Source organism: Mus caroli, unplaced genomic scaffold (assembly GCF_978045245.1).
Source record: "Mus caroli unplaced genomic scaffold, Mus_caroli_1 scaffold_6, whole genome shotgun sequence".
Taxonomy (NCBI): domain Eukaryota; kingdom Metazoa; phylum Chordata; class Mammalia; order Rodentia; family Muridae; genus Mus; species Mus caroli.
Window position 1 is genome coordinate 50,543,641 of NW_028227261.1, and position 20,163 is coordinate 50,563,803.

Here is a 20,163-nt window from a genome sequence, read left to right on the forward strand (position 1 = left end):
TACACGTATTCTAATAGTAACTTCATACAATATTTTACTGTGCCTGCTATGTCACATGGAGTCAGATGTAGAAATTTTCAATTCTGTCAGCAATAAAAATTTTTTCAGATTTTGGTTTGTGGTATTGGGGATTAGAAGTAATCCATCTGTAAGATGAATTCCTATTCCAAGTTGCCTTTTAAGTTTTTTATGACAATATTTGAGAGAGCTGCAATTTTATCAGGTCTATATAACCTTTGCTATTTACTTCGGTAGCTTATAATTCTGAAATCTAATCACAGTTGTTGATGAAAGTAACTATATTCCTAGTGCCCATGAACAAAAACCATGAACAAAATCCCACAGATCTTGTTTATTGGTAAGTTCCATGTCCTGGATATGTATTGAGAGCATCCTATGTGTCAGGCACTGTGATAACTTAGACAACCAGTGACCCATTTTTAGTCAGCTACTGTGTGGACTGCAGCATGCTTATACTCAACTTATCATGTCTTAGCCTTGCTAACAAATCCACTAGAGCTGTGCAGATCAATGCAGAATGCCTAACTTCATAGTCAGAGACACTCGGGAACAAACCCCCATCACAAAGTATGGCTATGGGTCCTAGAAGCCTCCTAAAAAGAGAGTAACATCTATTTATGGAAATGCCAGAAAAAGTTTTCTCATCGCTCCAAAGCAGGAAGTACTGCTGTTGGAGATATCTTCTTTCATTCTGATGGGTCCATTTTTTTTTTCATTGGGAAACCACCATTCTTCCCCTGCCCCTTAATACACCAGTCCTGAAGACAGCAATACTGGTGGACAACAGCAAGCAAATGATACTTACCTAAGTCAGGCAGTGACACGGAAAATCCATTGCTAAGGAGGAAAAGACAAAAAAGGTCAAGGAAAAAAAGTCATGCTCATGAACAGACAAATTCCAGATGCCATCCTATTGGCAGGTGCCTGGCCCAGATGACATCCTATTGGCAGGTACCTGCCTGGTCCAGATGTCATCATCCTGATGGCAAGTATCTGGTCCAGATGGTACTTCCAGGCCAGTCTGTCAAGTGAGACTCTTGCAGCTCTGTTTTGATTGTCCATACCCCATTCCAAATGAGCGTATCCATCCCTGTGGACTGCCAGTAACTCACTTCCTACCTACCTAACCAACTATCCACCCAGGCTGCCTAGACCTGCATCCACAGAACCCACAACTATCTGTTAGTCTTCTAAGAGACAGTCAGATGTACTAAATGACCACGAGGAATGCAAAAGAACAGGGTACAGATAAATCCATAGGTCCTCTGCATACACTGCATCCTGTCTGTTTCTTAAGCCAAAGGAAGACTTGCACAGAGAAATCCCTGTCAGGCGGAAATGTAAGACGGCAACCTGCCAAGTGGGAGAGACCATGGAGTATAGATAGATTTGGTTCTTGTCTCTCGTTGCTAAGGAGGTCACATGGAAAGAGATGCGTGTTAGGAAAGAAGGGAGGGAGACAGAGACACAGATAGGCCTGTGCCTTTGCAGCCTTTAATTTCAAGCCAATACTATAGGTGTTTTTGTATTAGCCACAAGCCAGGCTCTTATGTGGGATGATTGGATACAGTTTCTGTCCTGAAGGGAGATAGAAAATAAAGTAACAGTGCTCTGTGCTGTGATGAGAACTGCAGAACCCACATTCATGTCTGGTTGGATGTCTTGGGAGATCTAGCTCCAGCAGACCGCTGAGCTTAAAATCACAAAACTGCAAGAGTTTATAACTGGGAAGAACTTGAGAGAAGAATAGCTTCATCCTATCTGAGTGCAGATGATTACTTGGCAAATTGCCCTCACAGAGGGCAGATCTAGACCTGTCAGTCGGTATTGATGTTGTGGAGAAAGAAATGTCTCCAGAGACTGCACAGTCCCCCTTCCACTGCGCCCACAAGGGAGCCAAGTCCTATAAGCACAAATGGAAGAAACTCCTCTCTCTTTCACTGTTTGTGGATTTGGAACCTTCCCAGAGGCTAAGAGTGGAGGTTACATGAGGAGATGGAGGAGGGGGGTTCTAAGTCCAAGATCTTGAGATGCACAAACCTCATGCAGGTAACCCATGTCCACATCACAAGCACACTGCTGCTAACAAGGGAGACAAAGTGAATCTGGACAGGTACACACGTCAGACCACTGGAGGTTGTGTCGCCAAGAGAGCACAAAACGATGTAAACACTAACATCATATTTAGTGCTAGTGACCCAAGATGTCAAAGATGACAGCACATTTTCCATTCTGGATCTTGCTTGCTTATTCTGGTAATTTTTTTCTCCTCACTAGTTTCTTAGGGTATCATGTAATCGGGGCCTTTATAGTTGTAGGTTCTGATTCTCTTGTCACTGGTGCTGAGAATTGGATGTACAACAGCATCCTATGTGTCTTCAAGGCCAGTGTTGCTGATGGCATCTGGGAGAAAGGCTAAAGGGGACAGCTTACCTGACAATTTCTTTTGACTTGGTTTTCTTCATTCCGAACATTACGTTTTCTTTCCTGAAGATCTGCTGCAGTCTTCTCAGTGCTGTCCTCCCAGCTACTCTAAGAGGAAACATGGAGCATTTGAGAGAGTACTAGAAGTCAGAGACAATGCTCTTGGATAACTATGGATCAGAGACTTCAGGCTCACGTCCGCAGGAAGGAAGCACAAGGAAATGCCTCAGCGAGTACGAGTGAAGTCTGCTGAGATTCTGCTGAGATATAAAGTGTATCTGAGGCAACCACGAATAGAGTGATTATAGTGTGTACAAACATTCATCTACCACAAATAGTGTGCATTTTTTTGGGAGGTAGAGATTATGAAGCAAAATCTTGCTTTCCCAGGGAGAAAAATAACCTAGGGAAATACTCCCTCTACATGGTACTGGAGATACATCAGCGGAATTACTGACTCCTGAAATTGCCATCCCTGATTTGTAACATACTCTTCAGTAACTGAGTGAACAGCTGTGGTGACATGCTCACGAGCCATCTGATGAAATTTTTCTAAACATCCTTTTGGCTTCGGGGGATGGAGACGAAAGGGAATTCACCCACATAACCTGCCAGGATCCCTGCGCCCTTTGTCCCCAGACTCATCGCTGTTGAACATTCTGTTTTTCTTTTTCTGGCTGCTTATAATTAAACTTGGCCAATGCTGCTCATTTGAACAAACGTTGTTTGCAACATTAGTGGGTAAATCCCAGAGTCTGACTAACTCACAAAGACAAGGGCGGAGTTAAAGTTTGTGCTTTGTTCCTGGGAAACCAACTACAAAGTCAAGGCAAAGTCTATTGTTATTTACGTTTTGTGTCTCAACTAATTCTTAACACATATTATAAAAGTTCCCTACTCTAGAAAATGGACATTTTGCTCAAAGGAGAGAGCAATGAATCTTCAATATTATGGCGTGTGATTGTACACAGTGGTGAATATGCTGCCGACTGATAGTGCCATATTTCAATAGCTTAGCATCCCTCTGTGTAATCTTCCATCCACAATGGTGGTGGGACATGGGGCCATGTCTTAAATCCTGGCTTCCTGGGTAAACAGGAAACACCCTCAGCCTACAGTCCAGGAAAGACACTCACTCTGTTTTAGGATCATCGTTCTTTGCTTTGTAGATATCTTCATACATTTCTTCACTATTTTCTTCTGAAATTAAAACACACAGAGAAATGAATGAATACCTATGAGCTGCCAAGTACTTTCAACTTTATTTAGTTAAGGGGTTTTGTTGAAATTATGCAAGTTTCCCTAAGCATGTGGTAAAAAAATTCATAAACTTATATATAAAGGTTTTTACAAATGAGAAAAATTAGGTCTATCTTTTGCCTCTGATTCCATATGGGAATCTGGCTCAGCCAAAGAAAGCTATTTCTTAACAATTCCCTTTTACTCTCCTTCCTTCCCAGGGTTAGTGAGGGACAGCATGCTAAATACTGGGGAAGGAAGGGCACCCACGCATGGTGAAGAATATCTTCCTTTGCCCCAGTGTAACACATACGCTTGCTACACATAGGTGGATGCTGAGTGTAGCCTGGAAACCGAGTCTAAAGGAAACAGTATTGGATTCAAAGAATAAATGTTAAGATTTCAAACTTGACTGGAACACAGTGTGCATGCAGAGTTCCTCAGCTTCTTTGTACTTTTGTTCTCTCACGAAAGGTATTAGGTTTAATGTTCTCTGAGGTTGTTTCTCATATCAAATTTCTGGATTCTAAGGAGGATGCCTGAAATAGTATTTGATTAGTTGGTGTGTGTGTGTGTGTGTGTGTGTGTGTGTGTGTGTTATATTACAGGTAGAGAGTGTCTCATTCTTTAGCCCAGGTTATCCTGGAACTCCCTGAGTAAGTCTAATCAGAAAATGGGAAAGAAGGTAGGAGAAAGGGTAGGGAAAGGAGGGATGGGTAATTAAAACTATAGATTTTCTTTTTTAAAAAGAGGATATGGAAACTTGCTATTTTATATTAGAAAATATTACCTAAAAACAAAGTTGGAATGGAGGTATCATCTGGATTTAGAATAGCCCCAAGAGGCTCATATATTTGATTGCTTAGTCACCAAGGAGTGGAACTGTTTTGGAAGGAGGCATGGCCTTGTTGGAAGAGGTGTGTCACTTGGAGTGGACTTTGGGGTTTCAAAATGCCATGCCAGTCTCAGTACTCCCCTGCTCCCCAGATGCTGTCTCTGTCTCAGTTTCTCTCTCTTCACTCTCTCCCTCCTTCCCTCCCTCTCCCTTCTCCTCTCCCTCCTCCTACTACTGCCTTTGGATCTGGGATCCAAAGCTACAGCTCCAGTGCCATGCATGTCTGCTTCCTGCCCTGATGATCAAGGACTAACTCTCTAAAACTGTAAGCAAGACCCCAGTCAAATGCTTTCTTTTATGAGAGTTGCCTTGGCCATGGTGTCTCTTCAAAGCAATAGAACAGTAACTAGACATCCTATATGGGTGGGTAATGCTTTTCCCAAAAGTCATGGGTTAGTGAACAAAAATTATCAGTGCCAGATATGAGATACCTCAGAGTTCTCAAGACAGTACAAGGTAATTTCATTGTGCTTGGCTGTCCAATGGAAGTTGGTGGTAAAACTCTATCTCCCGAAGACACCACACTTTTGGTCATGACAGAGGAATCAAGCTAAATCTGAGATACTTTCCCATCACTGTCTAGCTTTGTGGTGCCAGAAGGTGCTCTGTAGCCTACTGATGGGGAAACCTCATCAATAGTGTTCCAGCTGTGAATCCTGTAAGCTACAATATGCCCTGCTGGGCCTATCAAACCCTCTAGTTTAATAGTGGCATGATGGGTATGGTGGTAACTTACCACTTTCTGATTGGTTTTCATGCCTACTTCTCAAGAAGAAATTCATATCTGGTTCTGTAAGCCTGGTACAGAGCAGATGCATGGGGGCTAGGGAAAATGGTGTTATTTTTTAAAAATATATTATTTTATGTGTATTTTTACTCTGTACTATATGTGTGCCTAGTACCCATGGAAGCCAGAAGAGGACATGATAGCCTGGAATTAGAATTACAGATGGTTGTGAGCTGCCAGATGGGTGTTGGGAATTGAACTTGGGTTCTCTGGAAGAGCAATAAGTTTTCTTATTTACTAAGCCATCTCCAGCCCTATTATTTGTTGTTGTTGTTGCTGCTGCTGTTACTGCTAAGTGATCATATTCACAAATTGCTACCTAGATACTTGAGCTTAGATCTGCAGATTAGACCGACACACAGCCGTCATCAGAGGAACATCTTCTAGGGGTAGGTAACTCACAGTGTAAAGCCCGATAACTGGTCAAAGCACCCAAATTTAGTGGTAGTCGAGGGCTTGGCTCTAAATGAGACAGCTGGATCACTGCCTACAAGGCCTATGGAACACTGTGGATAATAGAACTGAGATACTGTAAGAGATGTGTGCCCCAAAGACATCTTCTGGATGTGACATGACCATTGTCCACATAACTACAGCTGTGGTTATCACCATTCATCTGCTGAAGATTGGACCCATGGTATCTCATCAAGGGCAGGGGACCCACAGAACACTCCACTTCCTTGATGGACTACTAGTTTTGCAGGGAGGGTGTGTTGTTTTCTTCCATGGCATAGCCACTCATAAGCTGACCTTGCTCTAGTGAGTAACCTACTAGCTATGCTCTGGTAAGAAACCCAAATGCAGTGGTTCACACGCAAAAAGAAGGCATGGAAGTGAAAGGGGCTTGAAGGGGAGAAAAGCTTCAGTGGGGGAGAAAGGAGGATGAAAAGGTATGAAAACAACTAAAGTTCTTGGAAATGTTCGAAAGTGTCAAGAATAAAGATGAAACAAAGCTGATAAGAGCCACTTGAGGTATCCCAGGAAGGCCAGTGTTACTTTAGTTGGGGGTAGGCATCTGCAAACACATTTTGGTTGGCATTTGTGGAAGTAGAGAAGAGTCAACATGGAAGCCTCTCAAAGGGAGAACTGAATATAGTGTGGAATATAGATGGAGTCGCACTGATGCTGTGGAGAGGACCAGGCCATTCAAAGCCATTAGGCCATGTTGATATTGCTATTAAAAGCACTGGGAAGTTGGAGCTACATACTTAGATTGTAGAGGACCCAAGTTTGGCTTCCACACACTCATATCAGGTGGTTAATAACATGCCTGAAAATCCACCTTCAGAGAATGCAACACATAGGCACATACCCGCAAGCCCTCACATACACATAATTACAATCTACTAGTTGTAGGAAGCCCCGATGATATTTTAAATAAAAACTGCACATCACTCGTCAGACTTGTGCTTTGAAGACGCCCCAGAGAGATGCTGTTTCATGTGAAATTGCTTTCAGTCACAAGAACACTGCTCCGGCCTCTTAAGCGTATGCCTTGGGACCACCATTCTCTTCGCTTACTATCTCACCACCCAGTTTCTAACCATTGAAAATGTGCCCAAGTAAAAGGCTGAGGTCACTGCTCGGCCTCAGGAGCACTCTGCTGTTTCCAACCAGCACTTACCACTGTCTGAGGTGAATGAGCTGGAGAAGTCCCACTTTCGTCTGTAGAGAAAGATAGAAAGATCATCAGCCTACTGCGCCTCCACAGTCTCACTGGATTCATCCTGCTGGAAGGGCAGAATACACTTACACATCTTCTCTGGAGCACTCCACATCATCATACGTCTTCTCTGAAGAGGAGCTTGACCTAATGGTGCTGGGACTTGGCGTTTCTTTTGTCACCTCCAAAGCCTCCACATACCCACCTGTAAGGGCAATGGAGAACCCCGAGACAGTTGTCATTAGCTATTAGAGACACAGCTGCACTCATCCCTGGCAATGGAGCAGCAGCAGGCAAAGGCAGAGTAAAGGTGATGAAACTGGACTGCCACCTTGGCATGTGTTGGTTGGAGCAAGAGATGGGCCCCGAACCCCTGGCTCAAAAGAGATACTGCTAGGTTCTAAAATTTCAGGAGGTGGAGCCTGGTTAGAGGAATGAGGTCAGTAAGGGGCACCCTTTAAAGGCTAACCCTATCCCTTCTTCCTCTCTGCTTCATGTCAACCATGACCCGCTTCCTCTTCCACATGCCTCCATGCTACGATGCTGTGTTCTATCATAGACCTAAAAGTGGTTAGAGCCAAAGACTATAGAGTAAAACTATGAGTTAACCCCACCCTTGCCTCTCTTCTGTTGTCTGTTTAGTTACAGCAGTGAGACTGGCAGCATGGTCTGCACGGTCTTGGATAAGCCACTGGCTGAGCCTGTTGCAACTCCTGGAAGCTGGGGTAATAAGAACAGGCCCTGCTGTGTGACTATGCAAGAATCCAGTGTATACACACAATGAATGCTAATTCCCTGGCACACCAAAGCTCTTCCCCAGTGAAATGCCACTTCTGACCTTCTGTGTTGAAGTCCTTCAGCCCTGGATATTTTTCTCTACCATCAAAATGGCACTTCTAGTCTTTTTGGTAGGTTTGTTTTGTGGTTTTTTGTTTTTATTTTTTTAGTTTTAGTTTTTTCAGAATGGCTAAGATCAAAAATTCAGGTGACAGCAGATGCTGGCGAGAATGTGGAGAAAGAGGAACACTCCTCCATTGTTGGTGGGATTGCAAGCTTGTACAACCACTGTGGAAATCAGTCTGGCGGTTCCTCAGAAAATTGGACATAGTACTACCGGAGGATCCTGCAATACCTCTCCTGGGCATATAACCAGAAGATGTCCCAACCGGTAAGAAGGACACATGCTCCACTATGTTCATAGCAGCCTTATTTATAATAGCCAGAAGCTGGAAAGAACCCAGATGCCCCTCAACAGAGGAATGGATACAAAAAATTGGTACATTTACACAATTGAATACTAATCAGCTATTAAAAAGAATGAATTTATGAAATTCCTAGGCAAATGGTTGGACCTGGAGGGCATCATCCTGAGTGAGGTAACACAATCACAAAAGAACTCAAATGATATGTACTCACTAATAAGTGGATATTAGCCCAGAAACATAGTATACCCGAGTTATAAGAGACAATTTATAAAACACATGAAACTGAAGAAGAACGAAGACCAAAGTGTGGACACTTTGCCCCTTCTTAGAATTGGGAACAATCACCCATGGAAGGAGTTACAGAGACAAAGTTTGGAGCTGAGACAAAAGGATGGACCATCTAGAGACTGCCATATCCAGGGATCCATCCCATAATTAGCCTCCAAACGATGACACCATTGCATACACTAGCAAGCGTTTGCTGAAAGGACCCTGATATAGCTGTCTCTTGTGAGACTAGGCCGGGGCCTAGCAAACACAGAAGTGGATGCTCACAGTCAGCTATTGGATGGATCACAGGGCCCCCAATGGAGGAGCTAGAGAAAGTATCCAAGGAGCTAAAGAGATCTGCAACCCTGTAGGTACAACAACATTATGAACTAACCAGTACCCAGGAGCTCTTGACTCTAGCTGCATATGTATCAAAAGATGGCCTAGTCGGCCATCACTAGAAAGAGAGGCCCATTGGACATGCAAACTTTATATGCCCCAGTACAGGGGAACGCCAGGGCCAAAAAATGGGAATGGGTGGGTAGGGAAGTAGTGGGGAGGGTATGGGGGACTTTTGGGATAATATTGGAAATGTAATCGAGGAAAATACGTAATAAAAAAAACAGTAGAACAGAAACATGACATGCAAATATGCACATACTGTTAACACCATGAAATGAGGAGTATCTAAAGAATTCTCCAAATATTTCACACAAATAAAATCTAGAAACATAAATTTTCCTAAATTGCAATATACTACAATTATAAGAAAAACCATTTAATAATTTTATTAACATAGTGACATCTCAGTTTTCTCTCTAACATGTAACATCCTTTCACACAATGCTCATATAGAGCAGAGTGGTTTCCTCAGAAACCAGAAGGAAATGCAAGATATAAAGCAAGATAACTATTCTCATTCATAAAAAGCACACAGTTGCAATTCCTCAGCACCCAGTCTCAGTACAGCCCAAGATGAATAGGGTCTAATTATTGACCCTCCACTTAAGAAGGGACCATAGCCACAGGTATGACTGCTAAGAAATACTGAATATCAACAAGGGAAGTGGGTGTCTCTGCCAGAAGTGTTCTTGCACTAATGTAACCCCAGGACTAAAAAGGCAGAGACAGATTGATACTTCTTGAGCCCTGACTTGGTATACAAGGTGACTTCTGACTGAAACAGGAAAAAGAATCTTACTCCACACACAAACCAGAATCAATCAACAGCATTCTACCTTAGTCATGTTTGCATAGGAATAATGCACTTCTTTGGATGGAGACAAAAAACATGGAATCTTTCTTACAGTTACCTGATCAGGATTATGTAAAAATCGATATGTTTTATTATATTAATCTATAATGCATTCTCAAACTATAAAAACACTGCTGCCTATTATCATCACACAGCATCATAATAGTGTTTTTTTCTCAGACTGTAAAGTATAAAATTAATAAATATGAATGTGCAGAAAAAGAAAAAAGATTCTTAAGTTGGTTAAAGACAGAATTAACCGCAAGGTAAACTTGCCAATCTGCAAAGTCTGTAGAGATGGTTTGCACAGGTAGCCAGCCTGATAAATGCAGGTATCTCTCAGTGATAAACTTGTAAAACAACCATAAGTCTCATTTCCTCATCAGCTGGTGTAGCTTCATATTTAGGCTGTGGGTGATTCACAGCTATTTTCATTTCAGACATGAACTACTTATTATAAGAAGTGTATCTAGAGATATGCAATAAGCGAAGTGACTTGTATCTATTAATTAAATGAACCAAATGAGAAGATTTTATCCTACTGCAAGAAGTATGTGACCTTCAAACTGTTTCAAAGAGCATCAATTCCCAGAGGAAGAAGCCTTGCTGTTTTGGAAGAAGTTATCAGAATGGCTTTAGCAAAAATAAAGATGCTAAGCACATAGTCAGGTTCTTTTCCTTTCTTTTTTAAAAAATGTACTTATTCTACTTTACAGGTCTGAGTGTTTGCCTGTGTGTATGTGGGTATATCACTTGTGTACCAGCTGCCTTTGGAAGCCAGAAGAGGCTGTTGGATCCCATAGGAGTTATGGATGACTGGGAACCACCATGTGGATTCTGGGAACCAAACACAGATCCTCTGAAATATCAAATGCTCTCAACCCCTGAGCTGTCTCTCCAACTCTCTTTTGCCTTAATTTTTCTTATTGGTTTATGATAAGCACTATGGAATCATCTTAGAAACAAGATTTGCAGATGTTTTCAGCAAATACATCACTCAATTCCAGAGCTACTACAATCCTTCATGTTGCCTCCATTTGGTTGTCCTAGGTACAGTGGATTTTCTCATGATTTCTTTTAAAGAATATGCTAGTCTTTAACTCTACTCTGCCTCTAACAGAGTGAATAGCGTCCTTTCTGTTGCCCAGGCTCCTCAGGCCCCAAGTGCTGGAGACATCCTTGATTCTTTCCTTCTGTATCTCACGTGCTAACTCTGATCACGACTTTGTGTGTGTGCTCGAAGCTCTGAATGGTGTGGAAAGTCTTACAGAGAGCAAAGGCCAAAGCTCTCTGAGGGATTTCTCTAAGCCTGTGCTTGTCTTCCTCCTTCACCTCTCTCTCCTCTGTTCCACCCACAGGATTTTATATCCCGCCAACACCCATGGTCAGCTCTGGCCTGGAAGTATCTGCTTCCCTTGCCTTCGCCCTCTAACAGTCTTTCATCATCAGATGCATACACACTTCTGCTATTCTTACTGCTATGCCAAAAACCCCTGACGACAGCATCTTAAGGAAAAATGAGTTTAATTTGGTTCCTGTCCATCAGGGCAGGGGAAGACATGGCAACAGGGTGGTTCAGTGTGAGACGGCTCATCACACTGCATTTACCTTCAGGCAGCCAAGAGACACCAACTCGGTTCCTTGTTCACGTTCTCTCCTTTTTTTGTTTTCATGTAGTCCAGAACCCTAGCATGTGGGATAGTAAGCCCCACATGCAGAGTCTATCTAGCCTCTCCAGTGGAATTTCTCAGGAAATTCCCTTGCATACATGCCCAGAGGTGTGTCTCTAAATGCAGTTAAGTAGACACGCAGGAGGAACTACCCTATCTGGATATACCTGAGGTCTTTGAGTTTAACCACAGACACAGTCAAGTTTTAACATCCATGATCTCCTTCTCTTTCCCTTCTTTACTTCCATTTCACATAATATTTTATCGTTCACGCGTTGTCTGCTGTGTGTGATCAGAAAGTAACCCCTGTGGGGACAGGGATTCTCTATTAATCTACATGAATTGTACAAAGCATGCACTTCATGGTGGCATGTTCGTACACTCAGATTATACACTCTGATCTTATGTACGCCATATATCCTCTTGCTTTACCCACGTCTCCCTCCACACAGACTCCCTTTGTCTTCCATGTGAGTATCTTTCCGCATGAGAGAGAAAACATGATGAATTCATTCTGAGCCTGTCCTTCTCAGTCCCTCTCCAGTTCCATCCATTTTCGTGCAAATGAGAATTTCATTCTTCCGTGTGTTAGTGTGTATGCCTGTGTGGAAGCCAGCAGTCAAATTTGGGTGTTGTTTTCTGAGACAGGCCTTCTCACTGGCCTGGGAACTCACTGAGCTGGCTGGTGAGCCCCAGGGTTCTTGCCTGCTTCTGTCTCTGCAGGGCTGGAATTATAAAGCACACCACCATGCCTTTTGTGGGCTTTGTTTGCTGGTTCACACATAGCATCCAAACTCATGCATACCAAGGCAAGATATTTACTATTGGAGTCTCCTCCCTACCCCCCAGCCCCCTGATTCTTCTTCATAACACACACTCTCTCTTCCCCTCCTTTCTCCCTTCACACCCCCCCCCCCCAGTTCTATTTTCTTTAGCCATTCAGCTGTTGAACCTGACTCTGACTTGCCTGTTATCAGTGCTCCAATAAACAGGAATGTGCTGACTTAGACCCCCATCTGCATACAGCCATCCCTGGGATAGCTGTGTCATGTGGCCATTCCATTTTAGTTTTTTGAAAGTTTTTGTCATATCACTTTGCATAGCAGCTGGCTGCCCTAATTCACATTCCCACCGGCAATGGTTAAGCCCCTCCTCCAACATTCTCTTTAGAGCATGTTTAGTTGTGATGGCCATTCTGATTGGGTAGGGTGGGATCTCAGCATGGTTTTGATCTACATTTCTTGGATGGTTGAGGATGTTGAAAGATTTCCCATGTGATTTTTTTTTTTTTTTGTCTTTTGAGCAGATCCTGTTGTGTTCATGTGCCATTTATTGATTGGGTTATCTGATTTTTTAATGTTGAATTTTAAACAGTTATACATTCTCGATATTAATAGTCCATTATAGCTGGCAATGGTTTCCTCTCGTTCTGTGGCTGTCTGGGTGGTCTGTTGTTTCCTTTGCTGTTGGAAGCGTCTACGTTTGCATAGTCTCATTTGTTTCTTGTTGCAATTATTCTGTGTAACTAGTTGCTTCTATCTACATTTTTAAGGCTTTCCCCAGGGGTCTTTCTCATGACTTCCTGGATTTTAGTTGTTACACTAAGATCTCTGATCCATTTTGAAATGATTTTTGTACAGGATGAAAGATAGGGTCTTCAGTCCTATGTGCATGGAGATTCTATTTCTGCTTCTTTCACTGCTAAATCCCCACACCTAGATTATAGGACCTGTAAAGGGCACTCAAATTTTTGAATTTTAAACAATCCCAATGCATTTTCAAAGCAGTAATTTTAACAAGCCCAGCCTTTATTGATATTGAAATGTTTGTATCCTACTATCTCCTGACAACAGCCATCCTGTTTTCCTTCCATGTGATGAAGTCTTGGTTTGAATGAGAATGGCCCACATAAACACATACATTTGAACATTTGGTCCCCAGTTGGCAGAACTATTTGAGAAGGGCTAGGAGGTGTGGTCTTCTTGAAAGAGGTACATAACTGGGCCAGACTTGGATGGAGCTCATTTTATCCCCCATCGGTTCTTTCTCATATGCCTTGTGCTTATGGATGAGATACAAGCTTTCAGGTACTGCTCCAGCAGCACACCTGCCTGTCTGCTGCCACGTTTCTTGACAAGAACTCTAAGTTATCTAGATCATGGTGTCTTTTCACAATGACAGAAAAGTAACCAAGACCAATGGTATGTTGTTTGGTAGAAATTAATCTATTCATTCCTAGCTCAATGTAAGACACAGCTGGGTCCCATCAGAGCATCATATTTTTTTAAATCGGGATGGCATGTGACCCAATCAAATTTCAATGTAAGAGTCTTCTTCTTCTTCTTTAATCTGTAGAGAGACAAAAATGACCAGCTTCCCTTCGGGGTTTATCAGAGAAGGTTGTGACTCTCACTGCTTGCTGCCAGCTTGGCTGAACAGAAACTGACTCTGCCTGAGAGACAGTTGCCTCACTGGAGAACTCAGAATACTCTGTCCTTGTGGTATTATCTGTGTTCCTGGATCAAGCCATGCCTAGAACTTCTGCCAAGTGAGCCAGCCTCTTTTAAGTATGTGGTTTAACTAAGTATGATTTAATTACTGTTGTTTATAATCAAGAGTTTTGAAGTGCAGCTGAAATGCCCACTTAGTGATGCTGTATGACATATCAGCTTGTCAATGGTGAGAGCAGGGGTCAGTGGGTAGACAAGAAAACAAGACTGTCACATGCCATGCTGTTGGGCCTGTAAAGTTCATGTTCAGATTCCATTTTTAACAGTGAATTGAACTAGTGAAATACAAACTAACCACACAGCCGTTAAGTTCACACATGTGTAGACTTGAACTCAAGCCCTTCGCCTCTAAATCTAGTGATCTTTCCACTGCTCTAGGGAGATAGCCTTTCCAGGTGAGTTACTAGGTACATAATAAATGTCCTTTTTATATCCGTAAATAAATTATGATCTCAGCCATAATTCCCTTTAAAACAGTCTGGCAGTGAAGAGAGTCCAGGGAAATGCAACTTACTCTTATCCTGGGAATGCCTTGTCAGTGTCACATCCTCGGGGAAGAGCCTGTTCTGCATGATGTCAGTCATGGCTTCCTGGTTTCCAGCTGGCACACTCCTTCTGTCCTCATGGACTCCAGCCATCTGGGTTTTTCCTGGAGTCTCTTTGTAGACAACTATCTAAACACATACAACAGGGAGAGCACTGATGGGGCTGACTGCCAACTCGGTTCCTTGCTCATGCATTCTGGTCTTCAGGGTGTGCTCCTTAGCGAGAACAAGTCTTGTTATTACTAGCTGTTGAGTGCTCTTTTGCTAGACCCCACGTCTTTCCAGAGTACATACCACACCCTTCATTTATTTCTGAGTGCTAAGGAGTCCCACAGAGGTAGGCCCATGAGAGTGCTTACTCTAAGCCTGGCTTGTCATTCCATCTCAACCATCATGGCATCCCATGAGGAAAAAAAAAATGCTGTTAGTCCTCTTGAGAAAGCATCTAGGCAGGTCAAACAACCGCTGGTGGGCCACACTGTTAGTAATCTACTGAAGGAGGGCATCACCCTCCATCCCTGTTCTCATCACCTATAAGGAGGCTGCTGGGCACTTCTCCTTCCCTACAGTTTACCTGACATTTTTCTTTCTGTCTGCTACCTTGTGATCCTTCTCAAGTCTCCATTTTCTGATCTATGAGACCTATACTGAATATAAGATAACATGAACAGCTCTAGAAGTAGCCTAGTCAGTTGACTGAGCATCTCAAACACTGGCCTCAGTGCACATTTGCAAGCAATTAGGGTCAATGTGATATTATTACTTATGGAAGTGTTCACAGCCCTGAAAAACAGGATGGAGAGATTTGTCCTTTTCAATGGGAGATTGAGTTTGGGAAATCTTCCAAAAGCAGAATCCATCCAAGTCTATCTTGTAAAATGTAGGTAGGAGACAGATGGAAGGGGAAAGGAATGTCTGGAAGATGAATGAGAATGAACAAAAATATGGGCTATTTGGAGAAGTGTTAGTGGCCTAATAGCATGACAGGGTTGGTCTGGAAGCTGTGACAAGAGCTTGCTAAAGTAAAAGGGAGAAGAAATAGAGGAGGAAGACGAGATGAGGCTAAAGACAGGATGGGCTTTGGCTGAATTACGAGTGGTCCTACATACAAATCAAGGAGTTTGGATTTTATTCCTTAGTGGATGACACTGATCAGCTACATATTTAAGGAAGATCGCACGGTTGAACCACATCAGGAGCCCTAGGACACAGATACCTTGGGAGGATGATTAGGGTGTAACTCCTTCCTTGGCTTCAGAGCTTCCGATTCACATGACTCCTTTTCCTTCATGGTGTTTTCTTCATCTTTAGGTCTAGGACTGAAATATGAAGACACCAAGGAAAAGTAAGGTCTTGAGTGTAGATGGTAGTTTAGCCCAGTCCTAATGAGATAAGGGAGAACAATGAATGTTCCTTTAAGATGCGGAGCTATGACCAAACGAGTCAGACAGATAGCTTGCATGAGCTTCTGCCTATTCCAACCAGTATGAGAGTCAACTCTTGCTTAAATTTCATTCTCCAGCGTCTCTAAGTCCTCTTGTGGTCTGCTAGGTTTCTTCTTTTCTAACCCCATCTCTCCTTGTTCCTTTCCTCCACGTCTGTTTGGGTTCCCCCAACACACCAGCTTATTCAAGTGTTTCTCCCTTTTTTATTGGCTACTTAGTTTTTCCAAACATGCCATTTGCATTCTTACATTGCTAGCAAACCCAGGATCTCTTTTGTCTAAGTCACAATATTCGAGAGCTCTCCACTGCTACCCTCAAGCAGTCCTGTCGTCTCCAGTGTGTTTTAGATCACTGCATGCTGTCTGTGGATCTCTCTTCAGTTGCCTCCTCGCTGTTTTGTCAGCTAGAGTTTGCTGCGTGAGTACAGTGTGGGCTAAGAAGACCCTGGGCAGTACGGACAGGGAAGGCCAGGCAGGGTCACTGAGAACCTGCTGTGCGCTGGGTACCTTACAAGGTGCCAGGGAACAGAACCAGTTCATGCACTGGGACCATGGCCAACCCATAGCAAGAGAATGAGTTCAGCCATGAGTCATCAGTGGTGAGACTGTACTTCCATTTTACAGGAAAAAAAAATCTTACCTCAGTTCTGGAAGGAAAAAACTCCTCCAAGGCTGAAAACAAAGAGGAAAACCGTCATTTTTTTTGAGTTTACCCAAAGCAGGCTCTGTTGTTGGTTATTGATCATCAGGTGACTTGATCAAATGGGAGGTGAGTCTTAGGACCTGGCGAAAGCAGACAATGGCCACAGAACGTTCCATGAAGCTTTCTTGTGCGTGGGACTGAAGGCCAAGCAGAGAAGAAACCAGCATTTCTGAATGGGCAGTGTGTGTAAGGAATAGCACATAAAACGGCTTGGGTCTTTTTCTCTGCACCCCTTTCCAGGCACGCCTGTGAGGGAGAAGAGCATCCAGACCCTGAGAGGGCACAGCATGTGGCATCTGGGCAGTTTCAACTGCCAAAACTGATGTAGGTCGGTCAGTGTGTGAATCTTGCTTGGACTGCGCCCTAGCTTCATGCTCTCTGATCAAAACTCCACTGTGACGTGGCAGAGATTCAGTTTCATTAAGATTATGTCCCAGTGATAACAACAGAATACCACTCCCCCTTCCCCTTAATCACTTGTCCCACATCTGATGTCAGTAATTGTTTGGAATCTAGCCCAGAACCCCTAAGAAAACAGAAAATAAGAATCTGAAAGGCTGCCTGGAAGGCTTAGCACATCAGTTCCCAGGCAGTGTCTAGAAGTGAGCCCCGAAGGCCTTCATCCAGTGGCCAGTGGTTCTTCATAGAACTCTAGGAAATCAGCACCGCAAGGCAAGCCAGACAGACCCTTCTAATATCTCTGATATATTAATTGTTGACTATTTAATAGCTCGGAGCTCTCAAGTTATTGTATAGTTGGGAGCAGGGGCACTGACTCCCAGGTCATCTTGAGGATTGGATGCTGCTGTGTAATTCCTGGTAAAATAAAGGACTCACTGCTAGAAACCGACCTGTCAACAGGAGGCAGACAAGGTAACTGGCAGAAAAGATGACAATCACAGAAAACAGAGCTCTGAGATGAGGTAACAAGCCCTTCTTCTCTAAGGTCCAAGGGCATCTATCTTGTAAGAACATGAACTGCGCTCACACAGCCCTACAACCAGCTCATCAAAAAGGATGAAACTGGACACTGCTCAACCAGCTTAAAAATACAAAACGTGCCTACTGAGCATGGAATAGATCCTTCACTGATCCCACAAAAGTGCTCAGGAAGTGCCTACTATGTGCCAGACAAGAGTTTATATAATTTACTGTTCTCTGCAATTTGAAAAAGTACTGGTCTCTACTTAACATTTGCTAAGGCAGACACAGTGGTAAACATGTTTCCTGTCCCCATGGGGAGTAATACTCCATTTACAGAGAGCCGAATGCTGAGTCCCAGGTACTTCTGAATATACCATTCCTTCAGGGTTGGCCTTATGAATGCTCACAAGGACTCTAGATATGGGTGTTCTATTAATTTGTACAGGTGAGGATGTTGAGCAACATTGAAGGTCATAGTTCGACCGAGGCCTGTACAATTCTCCTTGGGGGCCACAACTGGATTGCTATATCACCCCCCAGGTGGCACATAACACCACCAGTGGGAGCCCAGGAACTATACTCTCCAGGCTCTGGTTGTTTTCTTGAAAGCATAAAATATATAAATTTGGATAACCCTAAAGGACATGTCTTTCTGAGAGAGATAGTTATTAAAACTGTTGGCACAGGCCACAAGAGACGAGGGAGGGTCCAAGAATCAGTTCAGACCATGCCTTCTCATCTCAGTACACAGCTTCTAACTACATAAAAGGTTCAGGGTTCAGAATCCTGACCACTAGGAGCCTGGAAAAGCCTGCTGCAAATAAGGAGAGTACCCTAGACTCACGTCTGTGCGAGTGTGGCGCTCTTAGTCACACATCAGTAAGGGGAGGAGAAGCCATACCTTTTGGAGTTCTTCAATCTCAATTTCATAAGTGGCTAAAATAAACAAAAGATATTTGAAGTCAGTTTATCCGCTCATCTCTCAGTATTCAGGGTTAGCATAGTTCACACAGTTACAGAGTCCAGCTTTCTCACCCTTCAGAGCATTGATCTGTGACCTGCTCTGCATGGGTAGGAGAATTCTCAGGTTCAAGGTTTAAATTCTATGGGGATTTCCAGGGTGGAATTTATGGCTGATGAAAGCACCCTGCTTTAAAAAAAAAGCATTGAAAATCAGTAGCAGCACTTAGAAGACAAATGTGAAAGGTGTGTGTGTGTGAGAGAGAGGTGGTGGTGGTGGGGTATGTGGGAAGATGGGGAGGGTGTGTGTATGAGAGAGGTGGGGAGGGGGATATGTGGGAAGATGGGGAGGGTGTGTGTGGGGGTGCTGGGGCTGGAGGGACAGACTAATAGGAACCTGAGTCCAACTCAACAGTTATTTGCCAGGTTCTGTCCCCAATGCCTTTTTCCTAAGCTCAGCTTGAAAGAGGAGCCTAAGAGGACATAAATGTCTTCTGACTTTCCTGATGGTTAATGAGATCATGACTTCCCTAATTATTTAAAAATGTAAGAATTGGCTTCAGGGATGAGTCCTGCCACTTTCTCCTGATGGATTCAGATGAGTTCCCATGAGCCTGTTCATCTGTGAAGCTGGGCCATTAGTACCTCCCAGATAGCGATTAAAAGTGTTGTCTACAAGACACTGGACATTGATGAAAAGTGTCAGAGGTTCTAGGAAATTGCTTCCCACTGCTTCTTGCTTAGCGAACATCTATAAAAGTTTTGAACTGTGGATGGAGGTGTGGAGCAGGCAGGCCTTGGTTTGTTTCTTCTATTACTGGGCTAAAATAAATAAAAAATGTCCCATGGATCAGCCCTTAATATAAACATATGGTCCACTGACAAAATAAGTCTGATGCTAATTTTCCCTTAAGTTTAGGTTTTCTTAGACCTAAAATTCTGAAGGCATGATTGATATTGTAGTTCTGCTTAGGTAATTAATGCATGATTGATAATGTAGTTCTGCTTAGGTAACTGCAGATGTTCATCTTTAGTGGCTTTTCAGGAAAAATATTTTACGACCTTTGTTTTAATTTTTTGTTTAACACCCACACCTTTTAAAAAAATAATAAATATATTTATGGGGCTGGAGAGATGGATTAGCAGTTAAGAACACTTGTGGTTTTGTGGAGGACATAGGTTCGAGTCCCAGCACCTACATGGTAGCCCAGATCCATGTGCATCTCCAGTTTCAGGGGCTCTAAGAACCTCTTCTAACCCCCTTGGGTATCAGGCACACACATGGTTCACAGACATATATGCAGGCAAAACACTCATACACACAGAATAAAATATATCTAGAAAAATTCAAATCTGCTTAGGACACAATTTTTGCCACCTCTGAGTAATGACTTGTTTCTACCTTTTACAAAAGATAAACTTCTCTTTCACATATGTGTCTGTCTTTCATAGAATTAACAAATTATGATTGCACTTGCTTCCCTTTAGTTACCATGGAGAATATCAGTACAGGCTGTGTCTAAAAACTACAAAATCAAGGCTTGCAGATGCTCTGAGGATGCTAGCTCCAGCAAGGAGGCAAAGATCACATATTCAGCTAACCAATGTCCGCACAGCTTCAAAGCTTTATCAACATCTTTCCAAAAGG

The 20,163-nt window shown here is 43.0% G+C and overlaps 1 protein-coding gene across 2 annotated transcripts in view; it reads right to left on the bottom strand.

Moving 5' to 3' along the window:
- Fyb2 (FYN binding protein 2) overlaps nt 1-20,163 on the bottom strand; it is a 114,616-nt gene that overhangs the window by 14,212 nt on the left and 80,241 nt on the right. The window contains exons 6-14 of one of the 2 annotated variants that reach the window (XR_015047336.1): nt 18,457-18,491; nt 16,569-16,600; nt 15,701-15,803; nt 14,454-14,613; nt 7,120-7,234; nt 6,991-7,031; nt 3,582-3,645; nt 2,455-2,548; nt 827-858 (exon numbers count right to left, since the gene is read on the bottom strand). Coding sequence is in view for 1 of the 2 variants with exons in the window: in XM_021159645.2 (XP_021015304.1) it covers nt 827-858; nt 2,455-2,553; nt 3,582-3,645; nt 6,991-7,031; nt 7,120-7,234; nt 14,454-14,613; nt 15,701-15,803; nt 16,569-16,600; nt 18,457-18,491 (681 nt within the window). In the remaining variant the exon portion in view is untranslated. Of the gene's footprint in view, nt 1-826; nt 859-2,454; nt 2,554-3,581; nt 3,646-6,990; nt 7,032-7,119; nt 7,235-14,453; nt 14,614-15,700; nt 15,804-16,568; nt 16,601-18,456; nt 18,492-20,163 lie in introns of both variants that reach the window. The other variant, XM_021159645.2, reaches the window with a different exon arrangement.